Source organism: Lottia gigantea, assembly GCF_000327385.1.
Source record: "Lottia gigantea unplaced genomic scaffold LOTGIsca_167, whole genome shotgun sequence".
NCBI classification, from domain to species: Eukaryota; Metazoa; Mollusca; class Gastropoda; family Lottiidae; genus Lottia; species Lottia gigantea.
The window spans coordinates 261,524-285,521 of NW_008708079.1; the positions used below are offsets into that span (position 1 = coordinate 261,524).

General features: G+C 34.1%; 4 protein-coding genes across 4 annotated transcripts in view; 3 read left to right on the plus strand and 1 right to left on the minus strand.

The window, feature by feature from the left end:
- The window catches only part of LOTGIDRAFT_173654 (hypothetical protein), a gene marked incomplete at both ends in the record, with an annotated part of 9,448 nt that extends 6,099 nt beyond the window's left edge, over positions 1-3,349 (minus strand). The window contains 3 exons of the mRNA XM_009051427.1: positions 2,001-2,094; positions 2,377-2,481; positions 3,232-3,349. Coding sequence (XP_009049675.1) covers positions 2,001-2,094; positions 2,377-2,481; positions 3,232-3,349 — 317 coding nt within the window. The remainder of the gene's footprint in view (positions 1-2,000; positions 2,095-2,376; positions 2,482-3,231) is intronic.
- Positions 3,350-7,014: 3,665 nt separating this feature from the next.
- LOTGIDRAFT_173655 (hypothetical protein) lies at positions 7,015-12,280 on the plus strand (the record flags this gene model as incomplete). Its single annotated transcript, XM_009051428.1, has 7 exons — positions 7,015-7,088; positions 7,796-7,971; positions 8,207-8,301; positions 9,912-10,129; positions 11,321-11,553; positions 11,833-11,983; positions 12,106-12,280. The coding sequence occupies 7 exons, from the start codon at positions 7,015-7,017 to the stop codon at positions 12,278-12,280; spliced, it is 1,122 nt and encodes a 373-aa protein (XP_009049676.1).
- Positions 12,281-13,276: 996 nt separating this feature from the next.
- LOTGIDRAFT_173656 (hypothetical protein) lies at positions 13,277-14,234 on the plus strand (the record flags this gene model as incomplete). The annotated part of the gene is made up of 2 exons (XM_009051429.1): positions 13,277-13,496; positions 14,020-14,234. The coding sequence occupies 2 exons, from the start codon at positions 13,277-13,279 to the stop codon at positions 14,232-14,234; spliced, it is 435 nt and encodes a 144-aa protein (XP_009049677.1).
- Positions 14,235-15,160: 926 nt separating this feature from the next.
- On the plus strand, positions 15,161-23,063 carry LOTGIDRAFT_173657 (hypothetical protein; the record flags this gene model as incomplete). Its single annotated transcript, XM_009051430.1, has 3 exons — positions 15,161-15,343; positions 16,569-16,595; positions 22,476-23,063. The coding sequence occupies 3 exons, from the start codon at positions 15,161-15,163 to the stop codon at positions 23,061-23,063; spliced, it is 798 nt and encodes a 265-aa protein (XP_009049678.1).
- Positions 23,064-23,998: the final 935 nt, after the last annotated feature.

Here is a 23,998-nt window from a genome sequence, read left to right on the forward strand (position 1 = left end):
AATTTTTATTTTTCATTTTAAAAGGCCAAAGTTCTATTGATTAATTGACACCACTAAACATTTGCATTTCATTTAATCATTTCAGTTAACTTGAAGAAAAAAAAGAAAAAACCGTGGACAGAAGAACAGAATCTTGTGCTAAAGGATAATTTTTCTTCTTATCTTAAACATGAAAACATTGCAGTACGTAATGAGGACATCAGAAATATGTTAGCCAAATTTAAGTGTTTGAATGGACGCACACTTCCGCAGATCAGATCCAAATTAAATAATATGAAACTCGGCAAATGTAAATGATAACTTTTCATGTTAACGGATTTATTGCCTTTTGATAGAGAGTGCATAAGGAAGCCTTTTAGACTGGAAATTAAGTTTTGTAGTGAAAATTTAAAATATACTATTTCTGGCTTGAAATTTAACATTTTGTTCATACACATCTTGTAATGGTATCTGTTTCCTTCAAGTGTTAAAAAAGATAAAAAAAAATCATGTTATTGTAATTTGTTACCCTCTTCCATCATGCATAGATGTCCAGCTGTTTTGTTGAAATTGTCACAAGAAAGATGAAATAAGACCATGTTTGGTTTTTAAAAGCAAAATTTGGCATTAACAATTGTGGTAATGGTACATTCTTGAGATCAAAGGGCAAAGCATTTGCGATTGAAATTGCAATATTGCATTGAAATCAATGTGAAAGTAAATATTATTGTACAGCAATTGGAGGTGACTACAGGCTCTGTATACAGCCTAGCCTCTTCACTACCCAAAGCCTACAATAGATTAAGATTCTCCACTAGCTTTGGTTGACTATATGGACTCTGAAAGGTTTGGCAAACGCAGTTGCAGATTGGCATTTGATGCTCAGCCCAGCAATGTCCAAAATGGTGCAAGATACCAATGTTTTTATTTGTTAGTCTTACAAGGCAACCACCTCCCACGTGTTCGTTTGCAAAAAGAAAGAATACAGAGGGACATTAACTTCATTAATTACCTCATGCGTGGGTAGATAGTAACAAGACTGTAGATAAATTGATCTCCTAATCTTCTTGCTGGGCTGTGAAGGGAGAGAGTATTATCCCATTGTGGTCAAAGGGGGGTAATATTAAGCCATTGTGGTCTTTTTTATTTAAGATAAGAGGATATCACAGATTATTCTTGATATTGTTGTGGGATATATATTTTTTTTGGGGGGGATAAGCTTATGCGATATACAGGCATATAATTTATATATATATATAGCCCTTACTCTTTTAAGGGTCATATACGATAATATAGCCCACATACTCTTTTAAGGGTCATATACGATAATATAGCCCACATACTCTTTTAAGGGTCATATACGATAATATAGCCCACAAACAATATTGTGGGGTATATTATCTTATAGGTCCCTTAAAAGAATAAGGGTTATATATATATATAAATTATATGCCCCTTAGAAATGAAACCCCACATGACAGGTCAAAAATCAAGGTGCAATTTCAGTATATGTATAACTGATATGTATATAACTATACAACTGATATGTATATAACTATACAACTGATATGTATATAACTATACAACTGATATGTATATAACTATACAACTGATATGTATATAACTATACAACTGATATGTATATAACTATACAACTGATATGTATAGAACTATACAACTGATATGTATATAACTATACAACTAATATGTATATAACTATACAACTGATATGTATATAACTATACAACTGATATGTATATAACTATACAACTGATATGTATATAACTATACAACTGATATGTATATAACTATACAACTGATATGTATATAACTATACAACTGATATGTATATAACTATACAACTGATATGTATATAACTATACAACTAATATGTATATAACTATACAACTGATTCTGGCACTATACTCTGTTCTGATAGAGATAAAGCAATTACAAGTACAGGTAGGAATATGGATGTTGTCAGAAAATATCTGAGTTATTAGCATTAAAATACAAGTGACCTTACCCTCATAATAAAACGAAAAGGTTTGTTCAGGAAATCTTCTTTTGGTAGTAATAAAAATAATAATACATCACTTAGATTTTGTAAATATTCTGAAAAATAAAATGAAGGCAATGAAATATTGGTATAAAAACATAAAATGTGAATCTTATACTATACAGAAGTTATTACATGCCTTCCTGATTTAGAAATAAATCTTAAAATTTGTGAAAATCTTTCCTTTCCATTAATTAACATTATTGTTACAAGGTGGAATATTTTGAAAAAATTTGAAGAACATACAAACAATCTGTCAAGCCAGAACTTGAACTTCCTGGACAAAGACAATATATGTCCCAATCACAATGTGTGTATCATAATCTAACTTTTCTCACCTCTTTCTTTATCAGGATCCAAACAAATTAAATCACGGCACATACTCTCTTCCATCTCAACTTCTAAATCAAAAAACAATTCTTCTATATCACAGCATTCTCTTTCTATAAAAACATAATCAGATTAAATTAAATTATTATTCACACTAATATTTAACTAATAAGTAGTACAAATGACTACAAAACAGGACTATTGCTAAAAATCACCAGCAAGAAGTAGAAAGGTGACAAAGCGAGGAACAAGAGAGAGAGGGTAAAAAGACAAGGAAAAGGGTATGAAAGCGCTGAAAAATGTCCCAGCTTTCTCCTCGCCTCTTTCCTTGCTTAAAATTATAGACAACATACATTTTCTTACGAGTTTTCTGAATTGGTACTTGCATGCTTTAAATGCATGTATTTATTGTCTGCCTCGTATGTCTGTCTTATTTTGTTTTTTTATTGGTAATCGATCTAGATTCCGATTCTGCTACTTAGAATCATGTGTAAACACAAGCCACAAATAAAACTAATTTCTTTATTTAAAAAATAAGCTCTTGTGATATAAACTCCTGTGATCTCAGATCTTATATATAGAATATACTATACTTTCTATCAGTTCTGATCGAATAAAAATTAACTCTTTATTTTACATAGGTCAGAATTAGGCCCAATACACAAGGACATGGTCCTGTCTAACATTCAGCCCATGGGGATAATACAGTGAATGAGTGAATGGAAAAAAAAACGTGTTCACTGTTCACACTTGAGGTGTCTGCTGCTAATTTTAAAATTAAATGCACATGGGGAGGCAGTCACATGATGTGTATATGACCGCTGATTTGTTAAAGACTGATAACTGATTTAAATATTGCCAACCTTTTTTTGGAAGATGAAACATGCAGCTAAAAATTTTCATTTTCAACGTCAAGCCATCCAGATGATCAAACCTTTGTCCAAGAACACAGTCATACAATTTGGCAAATAGAAGTTTCATTTTGGCGTATGTTTACACATGATACCTCCAGAATCTGTACATGACTGTCTCACTCGCTTCTTTTTTTTATACAACCGCATTATAATGTGTAAACATTCACAAAAATAATCTGCTATAGAAAAAAATAAATGGTGTGATCATTTATTATGATGAGATCTTCGTCAAGTTAGAATTTGAAAATTTTTCAATGAATGAGTTATTGCCCTTGACTCAGTAAAAATGCATCAAAATTTGTTTGTGAACACAATAGTAATTACAGTTTTCATCTGATTTGAATGAAATCTGGTGTGATCATTTATTACAATGAGATCTTGGTCAAGTTTGAATTTGATGATTTTTCGGTTTATTTGTTTGCAGTTTATATCCAAATTTTATGAAATTTTGTGAGTTTGATTAAATCAACAATATCTTGTAAAAATTAGGTTTTTGGTATGATTTGACACAGATTGGTGACCGCCCTTGATATACTGAAAATTTATCAGGGAAGTGAGCGTATGTTGCTAGGCAACCACTTGTTAGACATGTTTAAAGTTTTATTTCACAATCAAAGATAGCCTTGCAAAGCGGGGTGACATACACCACCAGCAGCTTTGATTGCAAGTACAAATCATTGTTTGTAGCCTGTACAGTGAGCATGAACCAATTGTACCAATTATGCTTCCATAGTACGTGTGGGCATATAAAAATTATAAGAATCCATAAAGAATTGTTGCCTGAAGAGTGAGCATGAGTTATACTATATAGCTAATAGTAACAATGCAAACGGAAAATAGAAATAATGAAAATAAAATAATTTTGTTTTTGTAGATGGGTTATGGTGCACTAGTAGTTGGAAAAAGTGAAAACAGAAACAAAATATATTGAAAAATAAAAAAGTTATGTCTTTAAAAAGTGGGCGTGGCAAATGAAAATTTTTCTCTTTTTCGTTGAAATACAACCGATCGCATAACTTGCTCATTTTTGATGATAACATCATGAAATTTTACATTTTATAAGTGATATACAGAACAAGTTATTAGAAGATTAAAACTATTTTATAACACATGTGACTTAATTATAATTTAATTTAAAGACAATATGTAATTTCATAACATAATGAGTTCCTACATTCCAAAACCTGAATTGGTAAAACACACACATAGGATAGGTCTACCAAATAATGATAAAGTGAAAGTAGACCTTCTGATCAAATAATTGAAATAATATGAAATTATCCGCTCAAAATATAGCTTAAGACTAGAGTCAAGATAATAGAGTTAAGATACTAGAGTCAAGATACTAGAGTTAAGATACTAGAGTTAAGATACTAGAGTCAAGATACTAGCGTCAAGATACTAGCGTCAAGATACTAGAGTTAAGATACTAGAGTCAAGATAATAGAGTTAAGATACTAGAGATACTAGAGTCAAGATACTAGAGTCAAGATACTAGAGTCAAGATAATAGAGTTAAGATACTAGAGTCAAGATACTAGAGTTAAGATACTAGAGTTAAGATACTAAAGTCAAGATACTAGAGTTAAGATACTAGAGTTAAGATACTAAAGTCAAGATACTAGAGATACTAGAGTTAGGATACTAGAGTTAAGATACTAAAGTCAAGATACTAGAGATACTAGAGTTAAGATACTAGAGTTAAGATACTAGAGATACTAGAGTTAAGATACTAGAGTTAAGATACTAGAGTTAAGATACTAGAGATACTAGAGTTAAGATACTAGAGTTAAGATACTAGAGATACTAGAGTCAAGATACTAGAGATACTAGAGTTAAGATACTAGAGTTAAGATACTAGAGATACTAGAGTTAAGATACTAGAGTTAAGATACTAGAGTCAAGATACTAGAGTCAAGATACTAGAGATACTAGAGTTAAGATACTAGAGTTAAGATACTAGAGATACTAGAGTCAAGATACTAGAGATACTAGAGTTAAGATACTAGAGTTAAGATACTAAAGTCAAGATACTAGAGATACTAGAGTTAAGATACTAGAGTTAAGATACTAGAGATACTAGAGTTCAGATACTAGAGATACTAGAGTTAAGATACTAGAGTTAAGATACTAGAGATACTAGAGTTAAGATACTAGAGTTAAGATACTAGAGTCAAGATACTAGAGTCAAGATACTAGAGTTAAGATACTAGAGTCAAGATACTAGAGTCAAGATAATAGAGTTAAGATACTAGAGATACTAAAGTCAAGATACTAGAGTCAAGATACTAGAGTTAAGATACTAGAGTTAAGATACTAGAGTTAAGATACTAAAGTCAAGATACTAGAGTCAAGATACTAGAGTTAAGATACTAGAGATACTAGAGTTAAGATACTAGAGTTAAGATACTAAAGTCAAGATACTAGAGTCAAGATACTAGAGTTAAGATACTAGAGATACTAGAGTTAAGATACTAGAGTCAAGATACTAGAGTTAAGATACTAGAGTCAAGATACTAGAGTCAAGATAATAGAGTTAAGATACTAGAGTCAAGATACTAGAGATACTAGAGTTAAGATACTAGAGATACTAGAGTTAAGATACTAGAGTCAAGATACTAGAGTCAAGATAATAGAGTTAAGATACTAGAGTCAAGATACTAGAGATACTAGAGTTAAGATACTAGAGATACTAGAGATACTAGAGTTAAGATACTAGAGTCAAGATACTAAAGTCAAGATACTAGAGTCAAGATACTAGAGTTAAGATACTAGAGTTAAGATACTAGAGATACTAGAGTCAAGATACTAGAGTCAAGATACTAGAGTTAAGATACTAGAGATACTTGAGTTAAGATACTAGAGTCAAGATACTAGAGTCAAGAAACTAGAGTAAAGAAACTAGAGTCATGATACTAGAGTCAGGATACTAGAGTCAAGATTACTCTTTGTAGTCAGGCTTACCTTCAGGTGGAAGTTTTTTCTTTTTATCTACAGCTCTTCTATATAAACGGATATGTGAACCAAAATCATCAACTAGTCTTTGAGTAAAATAGGGCATCCAATCAATCTCTTTTGTTCTGAAATGATAAATTACTTGATGTTGATTATTTGAATAGCACTGCTTTTTTGGTCAAATTTGCAAAAACAATACATAAAAATCTAGAGATTCCTTTAATGTTTCTGTTTAAAAGTTCATGTAAGATTGTGTAAAGTTTTTCATAAGTTGTTAGAACTACTGTACGAATATAAGCATAAAAACACCTGATTTTAGAGAAATGAAACTTTTATTGGAAAGGGATTTATCGGATGAATGGTTGTGGACAGAGTCTATGTCACAACACAGAAGTGTTATCTCCCCTTCATCTGGGTTCCTGAAGAAAAAAGCACCATTGTTTTTAGTTAAAAAATTAGTTAGTTCAAAGCCTTTCCAGTAAATAATTCAGTTAAATACATTCCTACTGGGTTTCCTTCATTATTAAGGTCTTTATTTCCGTAAACATTCATAGACACAGACTAATACCTGGAACAAACAAAAGGTTTGTTTACATGTACAGTAGTGTTATTATTGTTTACATGTACAGTAGTGTTATTATTGTTTACATGTACAGTAGTGTTATTATTGTTTACATGTACAGTAGTGTTATTATTGTTTACATGTACAGTAGTGTTATTATTGTTTACTGTGTCTGTTAGTGGCTACTAATTTTTCTGCAGACTTGAAGTGTTCAGAATGGAAGCACAACGTATTCGTAGAGTTTTGATTTTAAGTAGTTCACACGTGAATCGTTTGAATATTCATCTCAAGTAAAAAAAATAACAATTTGCAACCAAATTTTGGTCGAGATTCCCCTATCTATTCTATGTGGCTTTCTTTGGAATAGGGGGTGGTACAATCAACAATAATAATCTGTGTAACCAGTTTGTAGAGGAAGCACAATATTTTAAACCTAATCATGTTATAATATTCATTGGTGGAAATGATTTGGATACTATGAATGCTATTAGTGCAGATTTGGCTAATTAAGGCTGATTTATCTCTCTTGTGCGACAGATTAGTCGAAGAAGTGCAGAGATATGCCCAACACTGCACTCAGGTTTTAATTCTGCAATTAATTCATAGAACTAAAGTTAGAAATGGTTCAGTGTGGAATTACAACAACAATGTGATTTCTTTCAACATGAATGAAGTTGATTAGAAGAAAAAGTTCTCTGTAGACTGTGGTGAGTGTGACTGTCATTCACCAATAGGCCAATTCTAGAAAGTCAAAAGTAATGATAGTTTAAGATAACATAATGAATAAGTATAATCTAGTAAGTTTGCTTTGTATAGAAACACATTCCTTTTCCGAAATTTAAACCCAAAGGCAAAGTAGCCCAACAACTTCAAATAAGGGATCAAGCCTCCAACCCACTGATCCATCTTAGACTCTAAGAATTTCTTAATAGTAAATGTGCTTGTATTTGTGGTGAACTTACAAAAATTTAGAAACTAGTCTTTTCTTTATATATAGGCTTGAAAGTTATGACCGAAATCATAATTTTCTAGGACCAGTTGTCAGTTTACCTCAGCAGGATGGTTTAATGTGGCCGACCACTGGATTTTCATCACTAGTGGTAGATAACAGAGGAAATCTTCCTAAAATCACCATAGAGAAAAGTGAAGTTTATTTACTGTATAGAATGGTAGGTATGTAAGTTACAAATTTTACTACTGGCATTTTAACATACAATACGGTACATAGTTTTGTATGTTCTTCTTAATTCAGTCAAATATCAACCTCTGTCTAAGCTCAGAAAAAAAATTCATAGAATTTATCATGGCATATCAGATTGTTGAGGCCATCATTATTCCCTATTTAGAGATCAGTCTTGCCTAAGCTAATTCCTATCTGTTTTCCAATGTCTCTTTGTTTCTTTTACAGCTGACAGAGAGATCTGTAGGGATATCAAATCTTTCAATCCACTAATTATTTGGATTAAAATTTATATACATATTTTCTGGAGGTTAAAATTACAAGTAAGTCTGTCTTATTTACTGTTTGGATACAGGCATCTACATAAAACACAATTTCATGTTAAAATTTATATTTGAGATACTTCTGCCATGTATATTTTCTATCACTGTTATTTTGTAGATTCAAGGGAAGTATCAACTTGTTATAATACCTTGCTGTTAATAGACACTTTTCTTGTTCAACAAACTTTGTAAATTTTGGTTAGATTTGATTTTACGCCAGCAAACAATCCAATCAAATAACAATCATTTACAGACTTTGGTGTGTATTAATGGTAAAGTCTTAGAACACGATCAGTATGCCCTGACATTGTGAAAGCAATACCTAACTTTACCCTTGAGAGGGTCTGAAATTAGATATGGAAAAACAGATAAATACAATCCTTAATCCTAGTTTCAGTTTACTGGCTAGGAGAGGTGTGCAAATGACTTGAAAAAGAAAGGATCTATACCAAGTTTAGTTTACACACAAAATAATCATTCATTATCATTGTTCTGGCTTAAAATGGGATTTTGTACACAATTCCTTTCACGAAAGTTAAGTGCTGTAACTGTTTCAAAATAACCAACGAAAGAATAATTAAAAATATCAACAGTAAGAAGATATAAATTGACGTATCCGACCTAATAATGTCTGTTTATAATCTTCTGCAATGAAATGTTTCTTGCAGACGACGGAGTCATCGCACGGCTTCCACAACTTCTTTGTCCTTGGGTCCATTCTTTTTATAGCTACCCGCCATTTCAGTTTAAATTTCTCTTCCTTAGAAAATTTATGGCCACCAGATTGGTTGCAGTGGGGTACATGACAATATTTCGTCATATTTTTACTCTAGGCCTATATTGACACTAGCAGTCCGCCATGTTGGAATCCCCCTTAGTACCAAGTAGGTAAAAAATCCGCGGTGGGCCCCATTGATGACATCTATTGCAGGTCCAGTTGAGGTCAAATGGCATACTCACTTTAGGCAGATTGCCTACAATACTTAAAGTCAAGTTAAATTAAGTTATGTTACTAATTACAAATGTTGTATTATAGGGCATATTGCCCACTCATTTTAGGGCATATTGCCTACTCACTTTAGGACATTGCCCACTCACTATAGGGCATATTGCTCACTCACTTTAGGGCATATTGCCCCCTGACTTTAAGCAGATTGCCCACTCACTTTAGGACATATTGCCCACTCACTATAGGGCATATTGCCCACTCACTTTAGGCAAACTGCTCATTCAGTTTAGTCATATTGCCTACAATACTTAATTCAACTAAATATTAGTATTGTAGCTACTTACAACTATTCAAAAAGATATCACATTTATATTTGCCTTTCTTTCACAGAATTATGGCAGAGAGAAGGAAAGCAGTAAACCTTAAGTCATTGGCAGGAAAACGATCCATTAAGATTGCGAGTCATCCTGCCAAACGTGTAAAGTCAGCCTCCATTCTGCCACAGAGACATTACAGAGGCCATCTACTTTTAAAGGGCCTTAGTGCTAATGCTGAACAGGAATTGAGCGTTCAAGTTAATGCGGCCATTCATAAAGCTGTAGCAATAGCAGTGCAATAGGTGATTCCTGAGATTGCAAAATCGGTTGTGTCGGCTTTGAAGTGGGATCAAACATGTAATGATAGCGAGGCTGAAGAGGATGCTACCTCTGATACTGAACAGATTGCTGCCACTACTGTAGACACGTTAAATGATGAAGGTATGACAGATATTGATTTATCTACCTATAATTCTGATTCTGATTCGAAACATTTTGACATTGAAAAACCATTAGATTTGGGTGTTGATAATAAAATCAAGAAGAGAATTTGGGCTGACAAGTATATGGATTTAAGTCATCTTTATATGGTTTTAATTACTAATAATTTTGATAAAAAAAAAAAAATTTTTGCTCATATTCAGATGGATAAAGGATTCACGTTTTGAGAAACAATCGAAACCATAATTCAATGGATCCAAGCATTTCATTGGTTCATGCATGTGTAATCTACCGATGTTGTCGGGTTTCTACCGCTTTTGCATGTTGTCTACTGATCTGCTCATCCATTTAGAGGAGTCTTTATTCCCCCCCTCCCTTACATTCAGACATTTTCTAGATACGCCTGTGCTAATAGGTACATTTTTTTTTTTATAGTTGCTGACCATATGACAGAACTTCACAGACAAATGTTTCCAAACTCAGATATCCCTAAAAAATGTTCGGCTAAGAGGAACAAAACTACAAAGATGATTACAGATGCCTTAGCACCGCACTGCGACAAGAGCGTAACAGAATTGACCAAGCGCAATAAGTTTTCAATAATGGTAGACAAATCGAACGACCACAATCACTACAAAATGGTGTCCATTCTGATTGGAGTTTATGATGAGTCCATAATGAAAGTAACCACCAGATTTTTGGATATGCCTATCCGGGGAGAAAATATTTTCAACTGTATCGATAAGGTGATGACGTAAAAAGTTTTAGTATTAATATTTCGATCGCGGGTGCCTGGAAAAACGAGTCTACACAATTTTCGAGAAATACGACAAATTTGATGTTTTTTAATTGAATTTAATGTTATTCAATTTTAATTTAATTCAGAATGACAACTAATTGGTTTTAAGCGATTTCTTGTAGGTCAAAAATGTTGTTGGATACAGCAGTGACAATGCATCTGTAATGATCAGTAAGAAGAACTCAGTCTTGTCTTGAATTCAAGAACAACAGCCTGACGTGTTTTATTTAGGCTGTCTTTGTCATCTAGCCAACAATCAATGAAGAAATTGCCACTGAACATTGAAGAGGTACTTGTAGATATTTTTTATCACTTCAACAGCAGGTAACATTTCTGTTTTTTTTATGTCATGTTTCCTATGCCTCTTACTATTTTTAATGATGGTATAGCCCTATAGACCTATAAATATTTGCAAATCTATGTATGCATTGAAAAAAGAAAACACACAATATTAAGTTATTAAGCTAACTCATTAACTATAGCTTTGTCTAAACTATTTTTCTATATTTTCAGTTGTAAAAGAAAAGAACAGTACAATGACTTCCTGGAGTTTACTCAAACTGAGCCATTGAAAATCATCAAACATTGTGCTACTAGATGGTTATCTTTGGAGAAAGTAATTAAAAGAACTCTTCAGCAATGGGCAGCCTTATCCTCGTATTTCAATAGCGCTGAAGATGTTGATCAGCCAGGAAGAGTGCAGAGAGTAGCTCAAAACCTGACCAACATAGAGATGCAAGTTTATGGTTTGTTTTTGGAGTTTATTCTACCACACCTGAACCAGTTCAACACCATGTTTCAGGCAAGTGCCATTTCATTGTTCCATGTTTTCAAGATATTTCAAAGATACATGATCATTATTGTGTTAGTATTTTTCTCTGGCTCAATCAATTCAAGGTCATTCAAATTTTAATTTACTGAAATAAGATTTATAAATTGATTTTATTTCAGTCTGAAAGTTGTTTAATTGTCGATATGGTGGGACAGACATTTTGTTAAAGACAAGTTTTTAAAGATTACTTCAGTAAAATCAGCAGAAGATGTCACTCAAGTTGATTATATCAATAAAGATAATTACCTGCCAGTGAATTTTTTAGCTATAGGAATGAAGGCCAGAACTGTTTTAGCTGATAATCAAGATAATCTTGAACCATCAACACATCACAGAATTTACAGGTAACATCTGATTTTCATTGTGGATATCATTGTTATATTCATTTTGATAGACCTGAGTTGACATTATTTTAAATGGCATTTTTGGAATTATTTTTACAGTGTAATGTTTTAATATTTTATAGCTTCATAAGAGAATTTTATGCTACTATGATAAAGAATATGGTAAATAAATTTCCATTTGATAATGATTTGCTAAATGGCATTTCATTTGTACACCCTGGAAATAAAGAAGCCTCTTCATTTGAAAATTTTATTATTCATAAAAATCCATTCATTTGCTTAAAAGTCTATAAGTAACACTGGTATGTCAGGAGCATTAAATTTATTAAACTGAACTTCTAATTCAGTGTAAAATATCATATTACATATAAAGACAGGATCCAGAATAAAAACCAGGGATTTCTGTGAATGATGAATAAACATAGACATTATCATATTTATTTATATTTTAGATTTTCTTTCATGTATATGTCATATTTGTTATGTTTTTCTTATGTATATATATTTGTTAATTTTTACTGTGTCAAATAATTAATAACTCGTAAGTCAAATTTTGAGCTTAAAATCCTCGAATTTTCGCGCTTTGAAAAAATCTCCCTTCTTTCACCCTATTCACTACTTATTGTATTTATATTATAGAAGCACAACAGTACCCAGAATAGAATGTACTTGATATTTTCAACTATTTATACTGTAAGACATTTATACCATTTCTTTTGATATACGACAGCGGTTATCACTGTCCTTAATATTTTTCATTTAAGTTTCTACCTTGAAGGCTTATAGTTATCTTGGTTATTTTCACGTAGGATAGGAACGCACGTGGTCCTCATTCGAGTTCTATGACCCGAAAGTGATATCTGTAGGTTTTTTATTATTTCACATTTTAAATCTTTTATATTTTCGGCACTTATATTTCACGTAGGATAGGTTTGCACGTAGCTCCTTTTGCTATAAAAAGTGAAAATCGAGCACACAAGCATATTGTTTAGTACATATTTACTATTGTTCGATATTCCCTCCATCCAGAGAAGTTATTTTAGATTTCTCATGGCGGGAGTAGGGAAATCAATATATGTAGGAAGTAAAATAGCTGATCGAAATAGTACACCCATGACATTATATCAAATATTAAGCCTAGGAAAGTTAAGTCCGGTGAAATTATAGGACTTTAAATCCCTGACCCATTGTCTGACTTAGATAAATTAACGTTAAATACACACACCCTCAGGTAATGCAGCAATCAGATAGACGCATGGACGAAATGTTTCAAGTGATGCAAAACATATCAAAATGGATCAATTAGAGGACAAGTCAAATTCTAAGGTAGACTTGCCAGTTTTGCCCACATTGGCTACTAATAGACTGACCACACCTAAACAAGACTCAGACTACATCATACCTAGGAATTTGAAAGATACGCCAACCGCTGTAAAAACAGAGCTAAAACGTTACGAACAAGCTATACTCAATGAAACTAAGTCGACAAAAATCCACGACAAATTGGCTTCTCGTAAGTAAGGCCAACCAACTGAAATGGACACGGATGATACAGACGAGACAAGAAAAAAAACATAAGTGATAAATATATACATTCTTCAGAAAGTGATTAAACCGACAAAATTAGATCCACTAGTTATTACAATGGATACAGAAACAAAACTTAATTCAGCTGTATGTAGCTGAAACATTTCTACATTTATCTAGGAAAAAATGAAAACAACGTGAAATTGGATCATGCCAATACAGAGACACAGATTCAACATCTAATGCAAGTTCGGAGTCGGAGTCTGATAATTTACGTAGACGACGGGGAAACAGACGAAGGCATCATAGCCGCAGTCCTCCGAAACCTAAAATGCCAACCTTTTCCGGTGACCCTAAAACAAAATGGGAACCCTTTATACTACAATTTGAAAGAATCGCACGGCATGAAGAATGGTCAAGTAGGAAAAGACTGGACCGACTACTTGACTGTCTAAGGAATTCCGCTCTTGAATATTCAGACAAGCTCTCTTCTGATCTCTCATATATAGAATTCAAGAAAGAATTGAATTTTCGATTTAGCGAGAAAGAAGAACCTGTTTCTGCTAGACCTGAGTTACAATCACTACGCCAACTAGAAACAGAATCTCTTCCAGACTTTGCTCAACGTATCCAAACTTTGGCCATGGACGGTTATTCAGACGCTAACAGTAAAATTAGGAACGATTTTTGGAAAAGAATCCAAAATCAGTTCAGGACGCATTGAAACACATGAGACTATTTTTAGCCAATCAGAAAAGTTTATTCGGATCCAAAAACTTTTCGCATGGACAGGTAAATTTTAAATCTGAGTCTGATACCGAATCGGTTAAAGTTAACACCAGTGACCTTAACGTTGATGCTACATCCAATAAGTTGGAAAAAATTGATTCAATGATTAACAAACAGCTAAATTCCATAGTAGACAAGCTGACTGAGTTATCCAAAAAGAAAGTTAACAAAAATAGAAGTGACATTCCTACTGACAGATATAATTCAAGATACGACCGCAATGACGAATACGGGGAGGCCAACAAACGCTACCCTACATATTTTGACAGAGACAGATCCCGATATGACGGACGCACATGGACGAATATAGATATGATAAGCCGATACGTAACCATGAACAATCTTGCAGTTACGAACACTATAATGACAGACGAGAACGAGACCGTGAACAGCCTCAACGATATAACAATAGGTATTCAAATAATTATGATCAAGACTATAGATTAAGACGCAGTGACAAGACAGAGTCGGAAACTGAACATTCTCAGTCTGACTCCGGACGAAATCGAAATCAGGTAAGTAGGAAAAAGAACTCTTCATCGATTCATGATGCCAGGCCTGATACCAAACATATAAGTAGTTCAAGATCAAATGACACCTCTCCAGATGCTAGGATAAGACTGTCAAGACAGTTGAATTTAATTTTACCTGTAATAAAACTTTCAGCGCAGTTGTCGACACAGCAGCAATGCTTACCTTAGTTAACAAAAATGTCTGTAAAACGTATAATGGACGTTTGACTTTTAAAGAAATAATTAATTATCTGGATTAGGTGAGAAACCGGTGTATGTTCAACGCGTTGTAGGAATGACAATTAAGCTAGGTAGTAAATATTTTGACTGGGACATGTATATGGTCACAATGACCGATGATATAATATTGGGTTTAGATTTTTTGGCGCATCATAAATGTATAATAAATATCGATCGTCCTTCTGTACAAATCGGCAATGACATAATTTATGCTGATTTACAATCTTACAGTAATAAAGACGATTTATCTGAAGTATTAGTCAGTAAACGGGTAACGATTCCACCAAATTCAGTAAGTTTATGTCGAGCAGAAAAATCAATGGAGACTTTGTGACTGAACCTAATCCTCATAGTAATAAGGGTTTGTTGGTTTCATCAACACTAGGAAAATCCGGGTACACAATACTTTGGGTGATAAATGACTCTGATTCATTCAAAACATTAAGGAAAGGACATCATATTGGAAACGCAGAAAAGATAGTGGAAAAGATAAATCAGATTCCCTGAGCAACAAGACTTCGAAAGACTCAGGCTTCTCTATTGGGCCATAAGTCCAAAATCATTCATCCAATTATTACCGTTTTTATATTCCACATTAATAATGTGGACGTATATTGTTGTCACCCATGTCCGTCTGTCTGACGGTCTGTCTGTCCTCAATTGGCTTCTGATTCAAATGAAATTTGGTGTGATCATTTATATTGATGAAATCTTGGACAAGTACAATATTAACGATTTTTCGATGAACGGTTTTTGAGTTATTGCCCTTGACTTAGCAAAAGCGCGTCAAAATTTGGTCGTGAACACAATAGAGACTACAGTTTTCATCCAATTTAAATGAAATTTGGTGTGAATATTTATAATGATGAGATCTTGGACAAGTTTGCGTCAATAATTGTTTGTGAACACAATAGAGGGTACAGTTTTCATCCTTGATTGACAGCTAAATGTTTCAACTTCAAGGGAGGTAATTATGGAGAGAAAATATATAAAATGAAAGTACAAGATATAGGTCAAACACACTTAACAGGAGGTTATTGGATAGAAAACTTACATTTTTCTGAATTTAAGTTCGTTTTTTACAAGAGATTAACTGTAAACATTTAAAACTTTCTTGATTTTGGTCAGAAATTCAAAACATACTTCAAAAGAATAACTGACAAATGTTTTAATAGAATATAGGTCAGAATTATCTTGCTTAGATTAAGGAAGATTGTTGTATAGTCAATTCATGTGTTATATTATGGCATGTATTTCCTTCCATACATTGTTATGTAAACTCTAGTTAGAGTGATCTCCCTTTGTTGTTAGAATGTAGACCAAGAAGAGAAAACCACGTTTATTTTGAAACTGCCTTTTGTTATGCTTTCTTCCCATCTTACAAGTACAAATACTATTCAATTATGTATCGAAAGTCCCGATACAACAAAGATAACTATGGTTCAATTTCTAAATGTAAACAAAGAAGTACTGTTAGTAGATATTTGAATTGATGATTAATTTAACACTCATAACAGGTAATTAAGGGATTATCAGATTATCAGGTTGGTAATCAAGTTATTGTAATATCAAGCAGTGATTAATGGCTTTATATTTCATTAGACTAGAGTTGTCATTAAATTTTGCATTTGACTGACATTAAAAGCCATGTAAAGGCTAACCTATACTTTCAGCAGCCCTGTCGGTCATGTCCGGCATATAGAGCCAAATCAACATCCCTGATAAGATCTTAATCAAAATGAAATTTGACAATTTTTCGATCAATGGAATTTGAGTTATTGCCCTTGACTAAAAAACTCATCAAAATTTGTCGGTGAGAGGTGACAGTTTATGTCAAAATTTTATTAAATAATGTGTGTTTGTTTAAATCACCAATATCTTGCACAAATTAGATTTTTGGTATGATTTGACACAAGTGGGCGTAACTTGCTAGGCAACCACTTGTTAAACTTGAGATATCATCAATATATACATGCATACCAAGTTTAATCAAGATCAGATAATCAAAAGAACCTGTAAAGAATTGTCGCCTGTGGATTGAATACGAGTTGCACAATATAGCTACTAGAGTGAAACGTCAAGTCAGACACGATATTTCAGTGAAAAATTATCCGATCATCACGAAAATCAATAGGGATCATCTTCATAATGATATTGACAAACAAAATCAAAAGAATCTGTAAAGAATTGTAGCCTGTTAAGTGAGCACGAACCAAATGTGAACGGATGGACGGACTGACCGACCTGGCGGACCGACGAACAGACAGGGTGATTACAATATACGCCCATCTTATGTGTGGGCGTATAAAAATGTTTAAGGTCAATTAGCTCGTTGGCTTGAAGAGTTGTCTCAATATGACATGATAATCCTTCATCGGTCAGGTACGAACATACCAATGCTGATGAATTATCTCCCTTGGATGACCCATTAATCAATTGTAACTGTTATTATGCCCGGTGTAATTTAAATGACTTGCCTTGCGGTGGATGTCCGTAATTGCAGCAGAGCTCATATTCAATGGGAGCGCTTCTGCGAGGACGTTGACAACGTTATTCCTCTCGCATCTAATAATGTTATGATTGACGTACTAATTAGGCTTACAAGATTAAACGACATTACCCGAGACTCTCGCAATTGCTCCCATGCTAATGCTGAACAATTATCTCCAACGTACGAAAACTCGAACTGGTTGGAGAGTTATACTGCACATGATATGATACTTGGTCCATTTATGACTAGTAGTAAAGGCAAAAATACACTCTCATGATAATAGATCAATTTACAAAATGGTTAGAAATTATTCCCTTGCCAGATCAGTCGGCAGAAAAGGTCGCAGGGAATTTGGTAATGAAGTTCATTTGTACTTTCGGTTGTCTGCTTCAAATTCACTCTGATCAAGGGGCCGACTTTGAGAGCAATCTCTTTAAGTTAGTATGCTCCTTGCTGGAAATTTCAAAAACTAGGACAACACCTTATCATCCTTCCTCTAACTGTCAGGTGAAACGGTATGACAGGACTGTTCTTCAAATGATTAGATGTTATATAGACGGAAAGGGTCCAGATTGGGATGATAATCTCGCCCTAATTTCAATGGCTTTACATTCCGTAGAAAATCAACAAACTGGTTTCGCTCAAAATTTGATGATGCTTAGACGTGAAGTTGCTCAACCATTAAATCTCTTATTGGGAACTTCTGATGCTAAGAAGTTCGCTTCGTCTTAATGGGTGTTGGAGCTTAGAAAAACTTTACAAGAAGTACACGAGTTGGCACGAACACATTTAAGGCAATGTCAAATAAGGCAAAAGTGGGATTACGATGTCTCTCTTCATGAGAATCTGTTCAATGGTAGAGACATTGTCTACCAAGTTGATTCTTCAACAAGAATAGGGAACAGCAAGAAATTAATGCCACCATGGAAGGGTCCTTACCCACTTACCCAAGGCTTCTCATCCTCTCTATGAGTTAACCAATCAAAAGAAGAGCAAAATGATTCACCATGATCATTTGAAATTATGCAATGATGACCCAATTCCATTGTAGTTAAAATGATTAAGACACAAATGCTTATCCGAACCTATTGTCCAGGAAGAGGCAGAAGAAGCTCCTTCAGTGAATAATTCCCCTGAAGAACGAAATGCTTCTTTGAGTAACCCTGATTTCACAAGGACTAGATCTAGAAGGAAAAGTAAAATTCCAAATAAAATCCAAGATTATATTTTGCATTAGATAATGCATATACTATTAACTTACTTTCTTTTATTATCGGCCAGCTGAAGAACGGTCGGTGGCAGAGCAAACCTAGAACTTGCAGGAAATGCTCAATTTGTCACAAAAGGTGCGGCCACATGAAGAGGCATGTCTTAAGGGCCTACCTTCCAAATTTTGCCAAATTAAGCAATGGGGAAAGGTCCAATGGATGGGCACGGAAGTGCAAATCATTGATGGAAACAATTGCCTTCGAGTTTCATTGCACTTCCGTGCTCGAGTTGAAACACCTAGTGAAGGCATACCACCTGTTTCCGTTGGCATATTCATATATGCAAAATCAAACACAAGAAGAATTTACCAATCAGGAAAGAGGTTGGCTGGCTTTCCACCAGTGCAGGGCCTATAACAGGAGGTTGAGGCCGCAATATTTCTCCATCACGCCTCCTAATATAGAATCCTCCTTAATGCACTGAAGAATCCTGGCTAATCTCCTTGCTGTTTGCGCCGAATCCTTTTAGGAACATGTGGAAACATTAACATAGGAAAAAACAAAAACAAAATCAGAAGGCTTTCTTACATTATTTTTTTTAATAAGGCAATAATAAAATGAAACAGTATTATAACCTTTAGTTTTAAATCTTCAGCTTTCAGTTTATTTTTAACAAAAATAAGAAGGGGAAGAGTGTTACAAAAATTGATCTCCCTTGATTGCAGTCTCCATTGTCCAGTTACAACTAACAAGTCAACATCGGCAATCTCCGTATAGTAATGAAGATTATTATTCAAAAGAGACAAGCACGTGCACTGGTTTGTTATGAACACACCTGCGTGATCAACCAATCATCAGCTGATGACTGTCTATATCAACCAAACCACATATGAATATCGACACAAGGTAGACATCGATGTTAGACAACACACCGACGATCACATTATAACTTCATACAAGTGAATAACTTTAACTCTTGTATTTAATGTATAATATATCAATATTTATTGATACTATTAGTTTTATTTCAACACGTACATTGCCTCTGCCATATAGCAGTTCTGCTATACCTGTGAGATCACTACCAATGGAGTCCAATACACCAGTTTTACAATTAGATGCTGCTCAGATTTTTCCAGCAAATTCTGGAGAGTAGGTGTCCATCTCCCAACACATATTAGAGAAACTGAAGACGGATATTTTGAGCTTAGCTCTTGGAGTCTTGGCAAAAGGTGTTTGCCATTTTTATGGATTTGTAAAAAAGTCGCTTCAAGAGATTAACCAATTGTTATCATATTCTTTGTTGATAGCTGACTTGCTTGCCTTCCACAGAATTCACAGAGGGTTTCAGGATGGTGTAACCCCAGTTGCAATCCCAACTGTAGGAGTAGGGGCAGAATTCTAAATATTCATTTCGTCGCGGTGGTTCACAGAACCAACAAACTACCTACACAGGTAAACCCAAATAATTTGGCTGATGCCTTGCAAGGCTATGATTTTGAAAAAATTTCTTTTTTATGCTCAGGGTTTTCTCAGTATTTCCTACTCAGGCATATGCTCTGCTGCTGTTTGTCCCAACCATAGATCTTGCATCGAAATTATGAGGGTCCTGTTCAATAAAATGAATGTAGAGTGACATCATAGTAGAGTCATGGGCCCCCTTTTTGCATCCTACTCTGCCTAATCTCCGGTGTTCCCCACTTGGAATTGTTCCTAAAAGTGAGTTGGGGGCCTTTAGGCTGATCCACGATCTTTCCTTTTGGGACTTATATGAATTCATAAATCGGTGAGCTTCATACTGCTGTGCAGTATGATTCGATTGACAATGCTGTGCAGATCATTAGGTCCCTTGGACGAGGGGTATTGCTGACAAAGGCGGATATAAAAGATGCCTATCGCCTTGTGCCCATTTATCCTGATTTGCTGGGTTTCTCTGTTGTGTTTTAAGGACTAACTTTTTACTTTGCAGATATGTGTTTGCCTATCTACTAGTTTTGAGAGATTCAGTTTGGTCCTGCATTGTATTATGGAGACAAAATTTAAGGCGTACGTAAGCCATATGATTGAAGACTTTTTCTTTGCAGGTTCGCCTGGATCTCAATATGTGGATGTATATTGTCGGCACCCCTATCCGTCCATCGGTCCATCAGTCAACATTTGCTTGTAAACGCTCTAAAAACTAGATTCTTTGATGGAATCAAAATTTAGTATGTGTATACATATTCATAAAACGAAAATCAAGTTCAAATTTGAGCTATTTTCGACGGTTAGAAGCAGAGTTATTGCCCTTGCCCCAAAATCTTGAATATTTACCATCTGCATGCTGTGGTGGGTGTATATAGCTGTGGTCCACTATCTTTTATTTCAGGAAGCTCGTCAACATGCTCCTTGGTTAGACGATCAGCCTCAAGTCTTGTGCCAGGAAAACTTGCCTTGTTTAAGTGTGACTGCTCGCATGTTGATTAATCAGGCATTGTCCACCACCTCTCAAGTTGTTTATATTCATGTCTGGAACAAGTTCATTGAGTTTTGTCGTTTGAATTCGTTGTCTCCATCATTTCCAATTACAGAGCTCATAATTGTCAACTTCCTTGCATTTATTTTTTGAGTCTGGGCTTGCCCCAAATTCAATTGCTTTGCATGTGTCGGTTTTTAAGAAGTTTGTGGGCTTTTCCCAGTCGTTGCATCCCTTTTAAGTAAGAAAGTCTGCTGAAGGGGGCCAAGAAGATGCGGAAGTCCACTGAAGCTAGTCTTCCAATTACCCAGAATATTTTAATTTGCTTGCTTCAGGAGGTTCAATATGTTGTTGGCCTTTCTTCCCATTAATGTATGGTTAGAGCAATTTTTTCTTTAGCCTTTGCAGATTTTTTTGCGCCTTGGGGAGTTGGTAGCCAAGTCAGGTTGTGTTAGTGTAAATATTGTACAGATTCAAAATGTTAAGTTTATCACTTTATCATTATAAACATAAGTGTTCAGATGCACCAGTTCAACTGTTGATAAATTGCTTGTGCTACAATTCCCAATAACATGCGCCCCATATTTACTATTTCAGTATTTAACAGGAAGTAACTGGTCCAATCTTTCAAGATGTTCATGGGCACCCAATAACTTACGGTTTTGTGAATACTCAGTTGTCTAGACTTGTTGACTGTATAGGGTTAAATAGATCGCATTATAAATTACACTCCTTTAGAATAGGAGCAGCTACCTCTGCCTTCTTAATAAGCTATTCAGAAGAAACTATTCACACAATTGATCCTTGCAAATGGTATTTCCCTTTCAGGTTCATACTTTGAATTTACATATAAGTGGTTTATTAATATTATAAGTTCATTTACATGGGATGATATGGACCAGACATTCTAATTGTATTCTTTGTATAAAATGATGAATTTGTTTGGCTATTTATTATTCAGGTGTTAAGCCTGAACACAAGTTTGAGGTGTTCCTCAAGTATTTGTTCAACTTTTTTTTAATACACTTTATTGATTATTTTTTTCTATGATATTATCAATAATTAGAGTCGTGTCGCTGATTCGATTTGCCATTTGTGTTGATATTTTTAGCATCATATAATTTATTTTGGTTGTTCCGTTGGTTCAACCTTTAATGAATTACAATATGAGTGATTTTTCCAATCAAGATTTTACTAGTTTCACATCTCAAGACTTGAGTATTGCTGAAAATATTTTGATTAATAAAACTAGTCTTCCAATACTAATCAGGGCTATACGTCTAAGTTTGTTGATCTAATAACAAACGCTTTAAAACCGGAAGTAAAGTCTTCCAATGTAAACAAACATGGCCGTAAAAGGAAAAACGTGGAGAAGATTCCAGCTCCAAATATGAAGTCTTTAAGTAGTTCTCGTATGGGAACAAATCCAACGTGTACAATCACTTCGGCCTCAATTAATAATACTGATGATTTTTCTGATGTTTTCGTTAATCCGAATTCAATAAATAGGACCACAGGTCGTAAATTAGATGATACCACGAACGGTGGTGGGAAGGTTAACAGTTTACAAATTGATAAAGAACAAATTAACAGAAACGAACTAGCTGATTTAAAGAATCAATTTGCATATTTAACATCTATTGATCTGGTAGATCCTCAAGAAATGTATGATAAGTTTCTTGAGGAAACCCCTGAGGTTCAGGAGGATGACTTTAATATCCCTAAGATATTCCAAGGGAATGATACTTTTGGTAATCCAGTCTCTGATAATCTTGTTAAATTAGTTTCTGTTGCCACTACTAAGAAAGTAGAAGTTTCTAAATTAACATCCAAAATACTCTATACCAGAAAATTATAAATGTTTGGTCCCACCACTCGTGGATGGAGACATCTGGAATATTTTACCAAAGACTGCCCAATCTCAGGATTTGTCTCTTCAAGATGTCCAAAACTTGATAAGCATTGGTATTGCCCCTCTTCTGTCAATCTTGGCATCTAAGGATCGCACCATTGATGAGAACAGTCAAGTTGCTTTAATTGAACCTTGTGATCCCACACCAGACCAATTTTTTCGAACTTGTTTTTAATACCCAAAAAGAATGGTACCTTGAGACCTGTTATCAATCTTAAAAAGTTAAATGATTTTGTATCTTGTGACCATTTTAAGCGGGGAAACTTTGTCGGTTGCTCTGAAATCTATTACTAAGAACAGCTTTTTAACATCAATAGATCTTTGTGATGCCTATTTTTCCATTGGAATTAATCCAAGTGATAGGAAGTACTTATGTTTTGTTTGGCGTAATGTCATTTATCATTTCAAATGTTTGCCATTTGGTATTTCATCAGCACCTTGAGTGTTCACAAAAGATTTGAAACCAGTTTTTTCTTTCTTGAGAAAGCAATCAATTATATGCTGTTACGTTATAGATGATTCACTTTTCTCATCTTCAACTATTGAAGAGACAAGGTCTAACACATGTAAGGCTATAGATTTGTTTCATAGTCTTGGATTTGAAGTCAATTTTGAAAAATTAAATTAAAACCATCTAAAGAATTAGTCTTTCTTGGTTTTATTATAAACACAGAATCATATAAAGTTTTGATGACTCAGGATAAGTTAGATAAGATTGTCTCTTCAGCTAGAAATGTATTATCTTCTGCTTTCACTGTAAGATATTTAGTCTCTTTTATTGGTCTTTGCTCTTTTAGTAGAACTGCAATCCGACCTGCCTCATTTTATATACACTATTTAGACAAAGGCAAAACAAGACAGCTTTAACAATCCAACCTTGA